An 18,042-nucleotide genomic window follows, 5' to 3' on the forward strand; every position below is an offset into this window, starting at 1 on the left:
ACCACTATTCCCTCAAACATACCCATTTTTGCTTTCCGAGATAATGTTCTCGACTTCCACACATTTTTCAAGGCTCCCAAAATTTTCGCCCCCTCCCCCACCCTATGATCCACTTCCGCTTCCATGGTTCCATCCGCTGACAGATCCACTCCCAGATATCTAAAACACTTCACTTCCTCCAGTTTTTCTCCATTCAAACTCACCTCCCAATTGACTTGACCCTCACCCCTACTGTACCTAATAACCTTGCTCTTATTCACATTTACTCTCAACTTTCTTCTTCCACACACTTTACCAAACTCAGTCACCAGCTTCTGCAGTTTCTCACATGAATCAGCCACCAGCGCTGTATCATCAGCGAACAACAACTGACTCACTTCCCAAGCTCTCTCATCCCCAACAGACTTCATACTTGCCCCTCTTTCCAGGACTCTTGCATTTACCTCCCTTACAACCCCATCCATAAACAAATTAAACAACCATGGAGTATTCCTGGTAAATTATATGGGAGGGTATTGATTGAGAGGGTGAAGGCATGTACAGAGCATCAGATTGGGGAAGAGCAGTGCGGTTTCAGAAGTGGTAGAGGATGTGTGGATCAGGTGTTTGCTTTGAAGAATGTATGTGAGAAATACTTAGAAAAGCAAATGGATTTGTATGTAGCATTTATGGATCTGGAGAAGGCATATGATAGAGTTGATAGAGATGCTCTGTGGAAGGTATTAAGAATATATGGTGTGGGAGGCAAGTTGTTAGAAGCAGTGAAAAGTTTTTATCGAGGATGTAAGGCATGTGTACGTGTAGGAAGAGAGGAAAGTGATTGGTTCTCAGTGAATGTAGGTTTGCGGCAGGGGTGTGTGATATATATATATATATATATATATATATATATGCTGCTTAAGATCTGCCAGGAAGTGAGTGTGAATGTTATTGTCAAAGCGAAGTTTTCAGCGACATAAAATCCTGTGAGTAAACCTGCTGTCGCCCCTCTGGATATTTGAAATAAATATATTCATGAGTTGTCAGGCGGCCATCATCGTACAGATGCTCTCTCTCTCTCTCTCTCTCTCTCTCTCTCTCTCTCTCTCTCTCTCTCTCTCTCTCTCTCTATCTATCTATCTATCTATCTCTCTATCTCTCTCTCTCTCTCTCTCTCTCTCTCTCTCTCTCTCTCTCTCTCTCTCTCTCTCTGAGCATTATTTATAGCATTCCTCTGCCGTGAGATGATCCCCCCCTTTTGTAATTATTCACCCATTTATGAATCTCTGGTGTGAAGGTGGTTTCAGTTATGCATGAGCTGTTTTAAAGCCGATAGGGTTTAGCCTCCCAGGGCATCTGTTCCAGAAGAAATCTATTGTTAAAATGTCGCGTCTCTCTCTTGATCAATATGCTGGCAATCATCCCAGTGTTAAGCTAACATTTTTACCTCATATTGAATCATCTCTGATATATATATATATATATATATATATATATATATATATATATATATATATATATATATATATATATATATATATATATACATATATATATTTCTCGGTTGCTATTCAGTCTTTAGACAAATGTCGTCTGCTGTTGACTGGCTCAGGATCTTCGAACCTTCTTTTTATGTACTTAGCACCAGGCTGCCTCCCTGGCTCTGCCAAGTGTTACTCCAAATGGAACTTGGAGGTGGAGTCCCGCCAGATCCCAGACATCTTGGGGTCTAATCCTTATGGATGGCTGCCAAGGGTGGCCGCCACACCTCTTCGGTGTTTTGGAATATTAGGTTTATTGCACATTGGACGCGCGCTTGACTTGCCCAACTTGTCGAGGTGAGTGACAGACAAGGACCTGATTAGGTGCAGCTGCTCCGTGTGTGTGTGTGTGTGTGTGTGTGTGTTGAAAAGAGGTATGGAGGGATCTGTTATGGGTCCCCTTGCACCCAGACGAGATGTCATTCTCTTACAGAATCATCACCAAACTGATGCCAAACATGTAGCACCTTCTTCATGCATCCATCAAGACGTGTGCATCCCAAGTACGTCAAAGCTCCACTCCAGTTGTAAGGATTATGGTCGAGGATGTGAACGATTCCAATGTGTTACTCGTTCCTTCCTCATCCCCATCACACTCAAGAGTATGCCTTGCCACTGTTACCTACCAAGAGTTAGAATCATGCATGAGCCACATGGTGCATCTTGTCTGTACTCGTAGAGAATCTCTCTCTGTCTCTCTGTCTCTCTCTCTCTCTCTCTCTCTCTCTCTCTCTCTCTCTCTCTCTCTCTCTCTCTCTCTCTCTCTCTTACCCACCCTTCGTGCACATGCTGCGCCCCTTCTCTCTCAGCCTTAATTAAGTCAATATTTTTCTCTCGGAAGAGGCCTTTGGACAGGCATTCACCTACTTACAGACTTTTACTGTAAAGTTCCTTCTCTTATAAATAAGCCCTCAAAAATTCCTCCCCTCCTTCGATTTTTTTTATTATCATTCACAATGTGATGTATAAAATGTCACATAACTTGTAAAATTGCACTCTCGTATCTCCTGCTAATAAAGGTGATGTGGTCCCTTTTTTTTTGTAGTCTGATCAGTCCCTATCTGTTGTTCCAGTTCACAAGCTTTGTGTAAGTTCGCTTTCAAGTTAGATGAGCGAACCAGTGGCGTTTCTTTGCCTCGGGTCTGAAGATCTATGGGATGAGTAGGTCCAGTGGAGGCAAAGTCTTGTGTCCTCACGCTTGGGGCATTGGAGGGAGTGAGACCCTACGGGAGGTGCCTGAAAGAGGGAGGAAGACCCTAGAAGAGGTGCTAGGAGGAGGGAAGGAGAGTCTGCTGAGGGTGTCATACGGAAGGAAGGAAAGTCTGCCAAGTGCCAGGAGGGAGGAGGGAGAGTCTCTTACAGTACCAGAAGGAGAGAAGGAGATAACCAAAAAGGAGGGAAAGAAAGGGAAGTCAGGCGTGGAGGGAATGAAAAGAAAGGATAAAGCGGAGGGAGTGAGATAAAGGAAGGGACTGGAACACGCCGGCGATAAGATATCGCTCGCAACGGCTCTTATCTTGTCACAACTCTGAATAGGACTCAGGGAACAGAGGAGAGAAGAGAGGTTTAGCGGGTCGGAAGGAAAAGAAGATAACAAAAGGTTTAGGGAAATGAGAAGAGAAGGAGAAAGTTTGATGGTGTGGAAACCCACATGAGGTCCCTCCCCACAACGCTGTCGCTGCTGAAAAGGAACCGATATTGAAAATATTCCCGAGGACGCTTCAGGTTGATCAATACTTGACCACGGAGCCTCAGCACTTGCCTTGAACTGATTCCCTCCGGTTGGATGAATCCAGTTCGTCTCCCGCACGAGGTGGGACACGCTGCCAACAAGGGGACATCGACGGATTTGTCTCAGAGTGGAAAGACAAGAGGCAATACCTCCGTGGACGTGAGTTACTTGGGCGTGGAAGGAGGCGAGCTTGTCGCAGTGTGTCCCTGGTTATGAAGGCTTGTTTGCCCCGACTTAACTGACGCTCGTCCAGCTGTCTCTCCCCACTACGCCCTAGTGGTCAGCTGAGGACGATGGGTCGCCTTGTCCCCATGTTGGAAAATATGAGATTTGAGTCATTCCACTACCCGCTAGGGGCATCTCGTTGAGAGGTAGTGCAAAGCGTTTATCCTTCTTAGATTTTTTACCTCGTCTACCTTATGTGTTTCGCTAGATGTGTCTGTCCATCATGCCGATTTCATAATAGCTCCTGTGTATGCTCATATCTGTCTCTTTGCTTCGCCCTGCTTCCTTGATCTGCTATAGTGTATTGGGAAATTCCTCAGAGGGAAGAGATTATCATCAACCTATCTCTTATGACGCAAAATTCATTCGTAATTGATACATGAAACTGAAAAGATTTAATGTAATCCAGCAATCATAATATTAGGGGAAAATGAGGGGATAATTGTACCTAAATCTCCCTTCAAACTGATCAAATCAGAAGTGATTCTATCGCTTAATCATCGTTTGCCCATCAACCCTGATAGCTCAGGTTCAGTTTTCATTCATCATTCACATCATTCGAAACTAGCTCGGGGCTCAGCCTTTATGACCTGGGAATTAGTAGAGCGTGTGTCCAGAATGTGGAAGGACTGTGGCGAGCAAGCCAAGGGCTGGTGGGCAACTGAAACTCAGATATTCACCATGACAGAAGCAACTGTACCTGAGTTAGGAGGTTGAATAAACCATTAATATCAATGGCTGGATCTCGCGAGACGACGTTCGCCTCGTACCGCCTTGACTTTCCCTTGAAGTAAACATCTCGTCCAATATATCAAGAAAGATGCTCTGCATAGCCATGGGGTTCTGAGTAGCCGTCGCGAAGAAGTGAACCTGAGACCAGACAATGATTCGGGGAACGCGTTTTCCTCTGTGATCTCGTTCAGTCCCGCTGCTTCGCAATACTCAAAGAAGGAATTCAAATCCGGTCTGAACCAGAGACCGGGAGAAAAACTGCTTGAAATAGTGATATACTTTTCAAGGGAGCAGATCATATCTCAGCAACATTGTCATGGTAGATATGATGGAATGATACGTCATCGTTCATTTATATCGCTGTGCTTCGAGTTAGAGTCGGGATGTTCGAATCAACTTGACACCTGTTTCACTGCACACGATCGAAGGTGGGACGTTGTTATCACAGAGTCTCTCCTTTGTCTAAGAAGATGGTGGGAGGATGAGCCGCCAGAGGCAACAGAAACGAGGGCCCTGGTCATGTGCCTGACGTGGTCCCCGGATCCATCTCGCTCACACATACCTTCCCTCTGGTCATCTTTTCTTCCACCTTCTTTTATCTATTTTCTTTTCAATTTCCCTTCATAATCGTATCTCAGATTTCTTATCTTCTCTCTTCTTCCCGTCTCTCTCTTGTGGATTCACTTCTCTTTTATGTCTCCCCCTTGTTTATCTCCCTCCCTTTTCCCAGTGACTATCATCCTATCTCTAGTTATCTATGACAACTTTTCCTTCTTTATGTTTAATGATTATCAGCCGTGTATGTTTATCGTCCTGTCCTTGAGCAATATGTATATATATATATATATTTTTTTTTTTTTTTTTTTTATACTTTGTCGCTGTCTCCCGCGTTTGCGAGGTAGCGCAAGGAAACAGACGAAAGAAATGGCCCAAACCCCCCCCCCCCATACACATGTACATACACACGTCCACACACGCAAATATACATACCTACACAGCTTTCCTTGGTTTACCCCGGACGCTTCACATGCCCTGATTCAATCCACTGACAGCACGTCAACCCCTGTATACCACATCGCTCCAATTCACTCTATTCCTTGCCCTCCTTTCACCCTCCTGCATGTTCAGGCCCCGATCACACAAAATCTTTTTCACTCCATCTTTCCACCTCCAATTTGGTCTCCCTCTTCTCCTCGTTCCCTCCACCTCCGACACATATATCCTCTTGGTCAATCTTTCCTCACTCATTCTCTCCATGTGCCCAAACCATTTCAAAACACCCTCTTCTGCTCTCTCAACCACGCTCTTTTTATTTCCACACATCTCTCTTACCCTCACGTTACTTACTCGATCAAACCACCTCACACCACACATTGTCCTCAAACATCTCATTTCCAGCACATCCATCCTCCTGCGCACAACTCTATCCATAGCCCACGCCTCGCAACCATACAACATTGTTGGAACTACTATTCCTTCAAACATACCCATTTTTGCTTTCCGGGATAATGTTCTCGACTTCCACACATTTTTCAAGGCTCCCAAAATTTTCGCCCCCTCCCCCACCCTATGATCCACTTCTGCTTCCATGGTTCCATCCGCTGACAGATCCACTCCCAGATATCTAAAACACTTCACTTCCTCCAGTTTTTCTCCATTCAAACTCACCTCCCAATTGACTTGACCCTCAACCCTACTGTACCTAATAACCTTGCTCTTATTCACATTTACTCTTAACTTTCTTCTTCCACACACTTTACCAAACTCCGTCACCAGCTTCTGCAGTTTCTCACATGAATCCGCCACCAGCGCTGTATCATCAGCGAACAACAACTGACTCACTTCCCAAGCTCTCTCATCCCCAACAGACTTCATACTTGCCCCTCTTTCCAAGACTCTTGCATTTACCTCCCTAACAACCCCATCCATAAACAAATTAAACAACCATGGAGACATCACACACCCCTGCCGCAAACCTACATTCACTGAGAACCAATCACTTTCCTCTCTTCCTACACGTACACATGCCTTACATCCTCGATAAAAACTTTTCACTGCTTCTAACAACTTGCCTCCCACACCATATATTCTTAATACCTTCCACAGAGCATCTCTATCAACTCTATCATATGCCTTCTCCAGATCCATAAATGCTACATACAAATCCATTTGCTTTTCTAAGTATTTCTCACATACATTCTTCAAAGCAAACACCTGATCCACACATCCTCTACCACTTCTGAAACCACACTGCTCTTCCCCAATCTGATGCTCTGTACATGCCTTCACCCTCTCAATCAATACCCTCCCATATAATTTACCAGGAATACTCAACAAACTTATACCTCTGTAATTTGAGCACTCACTCTTATCCCCTTTGCCTTTGTACAATGGCACTATGCACGCATTCCGCCAATCCTCAGGCACCTCACCATGAGTCATACATACATTAAATAACCTTACCAACCATATATATATATATATATATATATATATATATATATATATATATATATATATATATATATATATATATATATATATACATATATGTATGTGTGTGTGTGTGTGTGTGTGTCTGTATAAAGTAATTTCCATTGGGAAACAGATAAGAACTTTGCCTTCCGAGTTATAAACTCTCATCCATAAAATCTTTTCGGAGCTTAATTACGTTGGAATAGAAATCGTCTTGGGCAAAGTCAACACGGTATAGCGAATAAAACTTTAAGGATATCAAAAAAAAAAAAAGAATCAATAACAGAAGGTGGATTCCAAGCCTCACCAATGCATATATATGTGTAAAGTTAAAGTGGATCTGGATCGTTCTCAGACGAACTTGAAAGAAATGCATTGAAGTTAACTTTTCCAAGGAGGAACCACAGTCTAGGGGGCGCCAATGTACACATGAAGTTAGGAAGTTTTACTTCAGGTCTCGTTAAGAGAGAGAAAGAGAGAGACAATAAAAGAGGAGAAGAGAACTACTCCCAGTGTTCGTTAAACTAAACGAGAGATGCCACCAATGTGTCAGAGATTACATTTCTTGTAATGACATGAGGACAAATGGCCCTTTCAAATCACCACGTCTATTCTCATCCCAAAAACATTGTGAAGATCGTAAGATTATGAGAGCTTTGCCATCTTAAGACACATCACTAGAGTAACTCTCTGTTATATACATATATATATAAACATGTATGAACGTGGGAAGGAAGTTAGATGCATTACTTCTGTGTATCATCAACGAAAATTTGCATATGAAAAAATCGTACTCTAACTTAGTATAAGATTGAATGATGATACGAGACCATTATTGTGATCTTGTACCGTTTGAGATGGAGGTACGTGTAGATGGCTTTATATTTGCGTGTCTTGTGTATGTGTGATAATTTCTTTATGTGCTACGGGAGGAGAGATTTACACTCGTATTGCCTGACTATGTCAAGTATCGCCAGCCCAGAGGGAGGGGATGAACAAGTGGGTTGGTTGCGGGTCAACTGTCGCGCCCAGGATTCGAACCCACGCGGGCCTGACACCAGACGGGCCCGTGTTGACTCATAGTCATTAAAGCTGACCACTACGCCACGGAGGCATGTGCGTATGCGTGTATTTGTGCAAATGAGTGTGGACTGGATATCGAGTGAATGACTGTCAAAGACTGCGTATAAAATTTGATGAAAGAGAGAATGTTAGTGAGTTTTTCCTTTCTAAACAACTCCTTTTTCCCTTTCCCTCCATTCTCTCTCCCTTTCTCATCACCCTTTTCGCCCTCTCTCACCACTCCGTTTCCCAAACATTCAGACGATAAAAGCCAGAGTATCATTTTGTGTAGCAATCCTGTGTTTATGTAGACCCATTGTTTGCCTCCTCCCTGTTTTGTCTACCCCCCCCCCCCTCTCCCCTTTGTTTACCCCTCTACCTATATCCCAGACTTCACCCTCCATCTAACCTCTTTTTAACCTATCTTCTTTTCCTGCTCCCTTTCCATTCTATCTGCTTGTCTCCTCCTCCTCCATTCTAGTTTTCTCTTCCACTTTCCTCTCTCCTCATGGACAACGAGATACTTTTAAAAGTGTGTTCTCTCTCTCTCTCTCCCGAGACATTTCTTTTAGTCTTCTTCCTCTCTTAACTTCGTAAGTAAACGTATCACCATTCTTCTTTTCTCCTGCCCAAAATAATAATGGGTTCGTTACGTATCATGTCCATTTTGCTGTTCAATGAATAGTTCTTGCCGTTTCTCTCCTTACTTTTGTTGTCGTTAGTCAGAGATAAGAACATTTGTCCCAAGGGGCTAATGGATAGATAAGGAGAAAAGGATAAGCAATAGATCTTAAAAGATTAGAAAATGATGATACACAGGGGATGTAGAGAGCGGATGAGCTGGCCACCTAGTAGGCAATATATTAACCCATTATGACTTACATTCCTTTCAACTTTCCTCACTTATCTAGACCTATTTTTTCTATGCGTTATCGAGGCATTTGTACATCGCTCTCATAAGTGGGTAAGTATATTGTTGTGTGTGATGTAGTGTGATCATCATTATGGTCAATATACACAAGAGTGTTGCAGCAAAACGGCCATTATTTTCACCATTTGTTAGCAACTGTAAATGACTGTTTTTATTTCACGATTTATCATACGATATATTAGTCTTAGGCGAGTGCTGTTGCATTCGCATAAATGATATTATCAACTGCTAAATAATTCTCATAACAGTTCAGACAACAGTAGTATGTATGTGCCTGGAAAATTTAATAAAAAAAATGGGAGTTCAAGAGGAGATGGCAAATATGATGTAAACTCATGCAAAGTTTACTTAATACTTATGTCTACATCATAGAGTTTACTTTACTTATGAATATATTCATACAAAGAAACTCATATATGCGTATATTCATGAACCCGGCACATAAATGAAAAGACATTCAAATAACCATGATTAGAAATAAATTCATGAGTGCGTAAAATATAAAACACTGTGTCTGTGTGTATATATATATATATATATATATATATATATATATATATATATATATATATGTATAAAGTACTGGGAATGGATGAAGGCAGCGAGTATGGATGCGTACATGTGTATGTATGTATATGTGCGTGTGTGGGCGTTTATGTATATACATGATTATGTGAGTGGGTTGGGCCATTCTTCGTCTGTTTCCTTGCGCTACCTCGCTACCCTGGGAGACGGCGGATGAGTATAATGATCATATCAATGTAAATACGGGTATGTATAAAAGAAACGTCATAATCTGCATATAGGAAATTTCTCCTCTATAATCATCCAATCCTGGCTGATCACTGGAGAGGCATTCGTGGATGTGAAACTGTCGAAACGACCCAGCTTCTGGTGTGGGTCGCTGGGCACTACCTGGTCGCTCTAAGTAGTGAAGACTGAGCAGAATACTGGTAACCAGGCGACCGCTATATGCAGGGAGGGCAGACTGGACTATGCCACAGTATCACCTGGTCGTTATCTCTAGGTGGCTATCCTAGGCAGGTGTTCAGTTATCACAGGTTTAACTCGCCATCGTCGCTCGAAGGCAAATATTGGATAGTGTACACTGCTCTTGTCCACTACTCTTACACCAACTGCAGCATATACACACACACATACACAATATATATATATATATATATATATATATATATATATATATATATATATATATATATATATATAAACCTGTTTTCATTCTTTTTCTTTTACACGTAGTTTTGCGAATTTGTTACTGTAATACACACTAGCATTTTGACATCTTTTTTTCATGCAGTCAGATAGTGTTTCAAAAATGGTGTTGGACTCTGCAGTACAGTCTCTCTCTCTCTCTCTCTCTCTCTCTCTCTCTCTCTCTCTCTCTCTCTCTCTCTCTCTCTCTCGTCTGCACTCTTCCTGCTTTCCCCACCTCCGTCTCTTACCTGTGCATTAATATCTTTATGAATATTTCTTCTATTTTTTCTTTTCCTCCTCTGTTCTTAATGTCGGAAGTCTTATAATCTTATAACTTTTCTTCATCATACTTTATACATATATATATATATATATATATATATATATATATATATATATATATATATATATTAGTCACTTATATTTCCAGATTCTTTTATGGACTCGAATTCTTTTTGGCATGGGACCATTTTGTTTATGATTTTTTTTTCTCTCTCCCTAACTTCCCTCCCTCACTCACACTGTCCTCCCATTTCCAGCCTGGATTGTGTCACGCTCTTACTTTCCATTCCAGCTTTTTTACACTCGACATAAAACGTAACATTTCAACCATTCTCTCGAACCCTTCCTTATGGAGTTCTCAACTTCTTATTGTCGTATCCTCTTCACTATTCATGATAATCAGCTTTGAGCTTTCATTGTTCATTTTTACTCTTCATAATCAAGTGTATAATTCAATATACATAATCAGGTGTATAATTCAATGTACATAATCAGGTGTTCACTTCATTATATACAATAAGGTTTATGGTTCATCATTCGTGATCAGTTTTATCATGTTTATCATTCATCATTCATCGTCTGGTACCTGATTAATTCATCATCTGGTCCGTTTTCTTGTTATAATCATCGATAATCAGGTATTTACTATATTTCTTAATCATCAGGTTTCTACTATATCATTTACAATCAAGTTTCTACTTCATTATTCATGATTAGGTCTCTACTACTTCATAATCAAGTATCTACTTTATCAATCATAATCAGGTTTCTACCTTCGGGTCGTATAGACACACACACACACACACACACACACACACACACACACACACACACACACACACACACACACGAATACTGATGTCCTTCGTCAACCCAGACTCAATGTGGTTCTCTCTAATGTGGAAACTCGAGAGCTTATGTTGGAATATGTGTGGAGACCTTCTTCCTATGGGACCTATTTCCTACAGCTTTTTACATTATCTTTCCTCATAAACGTGGTTTTTATCCGGGAAGACTTTACTATCAGGGACCATTACTTGCTCCGCAAACCAGCTGACAGTGGCTGGAAGGCGAACCCATGGCGCCCAAATTGAAACTCTTCTCTTTAATATCATTGCCAAGCCAGCCAGTGTGCCACCACGCTCCCACTCTGTCTTCCTTCCAGTATTTATCATCTTCCTTCAATTATATATATATATATATATATATATATATATATATATATATATATATATATTGGTACATAAGGAAGACTTCGAATACAGAGAGAATGCAATGGAGTGTGATTATGTATTGTTTACGTCAGGAATGTTGCTGGGGTAATCAGTGAGGATCATTATATCTGTAGCAAATCATATGTATCCGGTAATTACGTAGAATCAGGGGGAGGATTGAGTCGGTGTTATGGTCAATGTCATTACCCTTTGTGTGGTAGCTGGCTGATGAGGATGGGACACAGGGAGGCCGACTGGCGACACCGTCCAATTCCCCTCACCCCTTAACAGAGGGACCCTTACAACACGGGGGAGAGGAGGAGGAAGAGGAGGAGGAGCACCTGGACCGGCAGCGTTCTCGGGTGGGTAAGGGACGCTTTCGGTAGCCTTGTCTTCGAGACTCAAAACTCTTTAACAAAATCCAGTTACAGAAAACGAGGACGAGATGTGCTCGCTGGGAAACTCTCTCAGGTTGATGATGATTCAATAAGATCGTGGGAGGCTGCGAGGACACCACACCGTTTGTTGTGGCCACCTCTGCTGCTGCTCTGTTTTTAGACCTGCTACTGGTCAGTTGTTGGTCAGTTGCTGGCCTGCTTGCTGATGGTCTGTTGACGGTATGTTGATGGCCTGTTCCTGGCCAGTTGATGGTTTGTTGATGGCCTGTTGCTCGTGTGTTGCTGGTCTATTGGTATCCTGTTGCTGGGGTGTGGACGGTCGTCTGTTGATAGTCTGTTTCTAGCCTGTTGTTGGTCTGCTGCTGGTCTGTTATCGGTCAGTTCTAGTTCTAGTCTTGTTGCTAGTTTTCTTATTCATCTATTACTGGTCTATTTCTGTTCTCTGACTGGTCTGTCGATGGTCTGTGGCTGGTCTCTAGCTAAAATGTTGTTGATCATGTTGCTGGTGTTAGTAAACGCTCACACATACATTACATATATATTATCCGTCTGTTGGTCCAGTGTGTGTTGCTACAACCAAGATTCCATATTCACTGACGCTATCTCTGCACACCATTACACTGAGTCAGGTGGAAACCTTGCTTAAATTCCTTGTCCCGTGACGGTGGCCGAAAGGAAATATGAACGAGACTCAGCTGTGACACGAGGTGGAATCCATATAATCGTACTGAACATCTCTGTCATCTGAGCACGGAGTATTTATCACGCCATCTGGGTTTACGAAGTGCTACTCTCTATGGTACTCTCTATTGCTATGGGACACGAACAGGTACCATCTTGGTACCATCCTCGTCCGTGGCTCACGAAGCGGAATCTTCCTCATGGTACTTCTCGTTGATGTAGCACACGAATTGATCCCCACCACGGTACACTCTTGCTGTGTTACACGAAGCGGTACTTTCCACGGTACCATCCGCTGCTGTGGATTAGGATATGGTACAGTAAAGACAGGCGAACAGCTGTTACCATTGGTCTCAAGGTGAATTAACCCACTTAAGCTGTTGCCCTGGGTCTCAAGGTGAATTAACCCACTTAAGCCCAATACATTCATCATTTCTTTCAGTTTGGCAACTGATGTCTTTACGAATATCTCTTTCAGGGTAGGAGCTTCATCAAGGATGTCCATATTACTATTTCTCCGGCAGGTGGTACCTCTATGAGCGCAAGAACTTCGCCGAAGAAGTGTTGCGAGAAGGTTCATCCATCCCTGATGGGGGTAGCTACTCCGCCACGGCTGAGGACGATACAGCGCCTGAGGATGAAGAACTGGCTCAGCATGATGCTGTAGAAGATGTGACTGGCATTACTGAGGTGACATCGAGTGACGGTAATGGTACGAACGCGAGACCCACAGCTGGTGAGCCTGTTACGCCAGGCGCACTTGATGACGGTGGCAGTCACCCCAAAGGCCCTGTAGTACACGCTGACGACGGCGCTGTCGCCGAAGGAAGGAGCGAAGGTAGTCCAGCTTTCCTCAACAGTACAGATGGTTCACTTGGTCTGGGGGCGAGTGATGGCGCTCACGGCAACGGCAGCAGATGCAATGGGAGTGAGAGCACCCCAGCCAGCCAGGGTGAGGGCGGTGGACAGCAGGATATGGGCGGCTCATCCAACAAGAGTGTGGGCGGCGGGCGGCAGGATGAGGGCGGCCACGGTCGTCTTCAAGAGACCCACCATGACGCACACATAAAGGTAACAACCCACACAATGGATGTGCACACACACACACACACACACACACACACACACACACATTATCTACTTCCACTCTCTTGACCACAAATACCAACCAAATACCTTTCATCACAGCAAAATATTTCCTGAAGACGCACTCCATTCGTTAATTATTTAATTCAAGCCGTAAGATGTTTTTTGTAACCAGAATCCTGTTATCTTTATTTCTCCTCATGAACAAGGGAGAAGTGTATTGTATTTACCCTCCTCTCTCTCTCTCTCTCTCTCTCTCTCTCTCTCTCTCTCTCTCTCTCTCTCCTTTGTATACATATACTTCCTACATGTGTTCTACAACTCTAAAGGCATCGTCCGACGGCCACTGGATCCCAAGATTAAGATAACATATAACTTATCATTTGTCAAGCCACGCAGCTTCTATTTCATTGCCTGAATTTTCCATTCCTTGCATTCTGAAAACAGAATCATCTCGCGGATCTTCACAGTGTCATGAGATGGCATTCAATCTAACCAGACTGAATTTCCACCCAGCTTGAATGGAAGTATTCGTGGATGATCACAGTCCTTTCAGGGAAACTTGAGCTGGATATGAAACCGAGATCCAGTCCTTTATATGTTATCATCGTGACACCCTTTGCCTGAGACTCGAAGCCTCTAAGTCAGTTGAGACAATGCTGAAACCGAACACAGATTCCAAGACGCCACCGAGGGAACTCAGTCTGCCAGTTGCTCCCTTTCTACACCATCAGTCACTTGTCTTCACACTCTCCCTCGAGCACTCAATTTCTCTTTCTCCCTCCCTCCCTCCCTCCCTCAACGCTCTCCGCGCCTCACCGCTCTTACTGCATCTTCCTTTCTTCTTCTGGTCTTGACGTGACTTCTCTCTTGCCTCAACTTCCTTCTCGTCTATATCACTTCTCACTGTCGTGGACCCATCGCTTGTAACCGGGGGGAAAACATTTATCGTTCTATAGCTCCATAGTGTCTATAATTTCTTCCATTTACGAGTCTATTCAGTAAAGGTTTTTATTACACTGAGTCTCTTTACATTCCTCTGCAGTTCATCTATTCCCCTCTTTTTTTAGTTCACTTCGCTATGCTAGAGTATCTTATCTCTTCCTAGTTTAACCAGTCTGCCTAGTTTACCTGCCTAGCTAAGTACACTGTCTTCCTAGATAGCCATCCATGACCCCCTCTATCTCAGGTAGCTATTCCCTACGTAATTAACACAGCCACCCACTGCTTTGAGCAGGAGACGTGGACGGTGGGCGTAAAGGACGTGGGCGGTCAGCTGCGAAGGGCGTCCAGAGACCTGAGCCTCAACCACTACTCACGCCCAGGGTACGTACCTCACACACACACCGGGTCATTTTGTTACATCAAATACACTAGAGTTACTCAGGTACTTAACATATACTGAGTCATCCTGGTACCTCACACACACACACATGCACACAGGTTACTCAGGGGCCTTACACATACTGGTCACATAGTAGGTAAACTACGAACAGGTCGCTGAGGTAAATCTTACACAAGTCACTCAGGTGAACAACGCTCAGGTCAACTAAAAACACATACGGTATACCAATGTAGATCCTGCACCAGTCATACGAGTAAACCAAGCTGAGTTCATCATGCGAACCAGGTATACATCATACAGGGATGAATACACCTCTAGCAGCGGTAGTAAACTATACATGGATCATACGCAGGTGATGCATGAAGGCCACACTAAAACTCCACAGGTACGCCACATACGACTTACGAGAACCATACACGAAGAAGGTAAACTTCACAGAAACCAAAGGAAGCAACACGCGCCATCTGAATCATCTTCCATGGCCTTGTGATACGCAATATCTTTTATCTTTATTTCTCTAACGTAACTAAAGCATATCAGTTGTGTTATCATTGTTTTCATACAGTAACAACCTGAATGCTTTTTGACGGATCTTTATGCTATAGTGGCTGAGGTGGCTGGCCACCGAACGCCTAAATCAAATCTTGTGAAATTGGCAGGAGCCAGTATGATTCTCAGGGTCTTCGTACCGCTGGTGAGTGCAAGTGAAGGCATTGACCATCTCCCGTCCTCTTCATCTAATCGGACCACACCCTCCCCTCCCCACAGACTCGGCACCCCAACTGCGCTACACGCCCATCGATCAAACGGTGTCCCCGAGCTCCCCCGTGTCCCTAAAGTGCTCTTCCCTGGGCTCCCCGACCCCCGTCATCACCTGGACGCGCGACCACCGCCCGCTCCTCCACTCTCTCAGGTACGTCGCTATTGCCTTCAACGGGACACTGCCCTCCACTGCCCTCCCTCTCATGTAGGCTACAATGCCTTCAGGGGAGCTAACGACTCCTCCTTACTCACAGGTAAGTTATCAGGTCATCTCTTTCACGAGTGACGTTATTTCTACCACCGTTGCTAAAAGATAAGCAGTAGTTTACAGGCATAACCCATCTCGTTTTCTATCTCCCTAGCACAAAGCTCTTTGCGTCGTCAGATCTGCCATCATAAACAGCCACGAAAGGACTCGGTGGTCTGATGCTGCGTGCATTTCTCTTTTACTCCCTCCTACCATCCTGCCTTCTCCCTCCTCCACTCTTCTTCACCGATTTCTCTCCTTCCTCAGTAAGTCCCTTCTCCACCCCTCTCACCAAAGCTCTCCACCGCAGGACGAGAGTGGGCAGCTTCAGGACGGCGCTGGGGGAGGTGGTGAGCCACGTCAACCTGAGCCAGGTGACGGTGCGGGATGGTGGCACCTACACCTGCACCGCCCACAACACCCACGGTTCCCAAGCCCACTCCGCCAGGCTCAACGTCTACGGTCAGACTCCTCGCTCTCTACCTCACAAGCATTGCCACACCACTTCCATGAAGCCTTCTGCTTTACTGCCCTGCCTCTATCTAGATACATTAGGGATTTAGGATCCTATTACTGTCCTCCTACAGATAACCTCGTCTTGGACCATCAGGTCTTCTGTTATCTGTCGCTCCCATGTACCCACATGCACCAACCGCACTATTCATTGCGTAATTTATAACGCCTATTGCAGTCAGCTAGTCCACAACTAGCCTCCATGTTGTGAATAGCTTTTCCATATTTACACTATTTTGATGACTCATCCCGGTGTATTTGGTTCCTTATCTGTCTGCGTAATGAGTATGAACATGAATTATGCAGTGTTATGAGAATCATATGTTAAAAAAGAATCCAACTCACTAAAGTAAAATCAGATTCCTTCTGTGTATTTGATGTGTGTTGATACGGTCCCTCCATCTATCACTTCCAACCCACAAGCCCACACTCCCAATTTAATAAGAGCACTCTCCTGTCACGCATTAAAATCCACTCTCCTCCCTCCGTAGACGTCTGCATAGCCTACAGCACCTCACCAACTCCACCAGCCTATCGTACTACAGAGCCTTCCCACCGTCCCTGTAGACCCACAGTGTTCTCTGCAAGAGCGCCTTCTAAGAAGTCCACCCTCCCTCCCTCGCTGTACAACTACACATTGTCCCAGCAGATCTAACCCGAGTTAGAAACATCTCTGATACCATAATCTCTACCCATGTAGGTCCTCCCTTCGTGCGTGCCATGGACAACGTGACTACGGTGGCTGGGGAGGACGTAAAGTTGTGGTGTCCGGCAGGAGGCTTTCCCACCCCATCTGTCACCTGGCGAAGGGACGGCCACGCACTCCCCACCTCCTTAAGGTGAGTTGCTCACACTTGTGGCAGGTGATTGTCCTGAGGAGACACAGCATCCTCCACTTCTCGACAACATTACCGTCAGTCAACATTCGATGATCCTCATATGATGAATTGAAGGTCTTGCTCGAACATTGCCCTCTAAACCCACAAAAGCCTTCAAGAGATTCTGATATACATTAGATATTAAATTTTTGGACTATGACTCTCTCTTTTCCAGTCTGCACAACCAATAATGACGAAGGTTTCCTCCTCTAGAGCGACATTCAGTCCTCAAATCTCACAACCATTGACTGGAGGGTGACATACAATACGTGGATATTCAGTTTCTAGTGTTTGCTACGAAGTAAAAAGAGACCAACGTATATAATACTGCATGTCTTATTGGCTATTCAAGCCTTACCACAGGGCATCCAGACAGACTGTTTATGTTGCAGGCAAGAGTTACTAAGCAACGGGACGCTGGTGGTGAGGGGGGCGAGTCATGAGGACGCAGGACGCTACTCCTGCGTGGTCTCCGGCAGGCAAGGCCAGACCGCTGCCTCGCATACCTTCCTCCACGTCCTCAGTAAGTCCTCCTCTAACTTCGCACGGAGTTCACCTCTTAAGAATTTTAGTCGTGCCTGAGATTAAAGACTTTTGCATTAGAAGTATGATATTGTTCTTAACAATTTTGTCTCTCCTAAGGAAACCTATAATATACATGATGTTTCTTTAGTTTTTAAGAAATGTGTTGGTGTCTTAAGTTCCTTGTGTGACGAAACCACATCTATTCCCTCACACACACAC

The 18,042-nt window shown here is 44.0% G+C and overlaps 1 protein-coding gene across 1 annotated transcript in view; it reads left to right on the forward strand.

Moving 5' to 3' along the window:
* The window catches only part of LOC139756633 (cell adhesion molecule Dscam2-like), a 246,692-nt gene that overhangs the window by 198,352 nt on the left and 30,298 nt on the right, over positions 1-18,042 (forward strand). The window contains exons 5-11 of the mRNA XM_071676304.1: positions 12,992-13,538; positions 14,791-14,940; positions 15,251-15,323; positions 15,667-15,811; positions 16,218-16,369; positions 17,121-17,259; positions 17,691-17,821. Of these exons, the coding sequence (XP_071532405.1) occupies positions 12,992-13,538; positions 14,791-14,940; positions 15,251-15,323; positions 15,667-15,811; positions 16,218-16,369; positions 17,121-17,259; positions 17,691-17,821 (1,337 nt within the window). The remainder of the gene's footprint in view (positions 1-12,991; positions 13,539-14,790; positions 14,941-15,250; positions 15,324-15,666; positions 15,812-16,217; positions 16,370-17,120; positions 17,260-17,690; positions 17,822-18,042) is intronic.

Source organism: Panulirus ornatus, chromosome 22, assembly GCF_036320965.1.
Source record: "Panulirus ornatus isolate Po-2019 chromosome 22, ASM3632096v1, whole genome shotgun sequence".
Taxonomy (NCBI): Eukaryota; Metazoa; Arthropoda; class Malacostraca; order Decapoda; family Palinuridae; genus Panulirus; species Panulirus ornatus.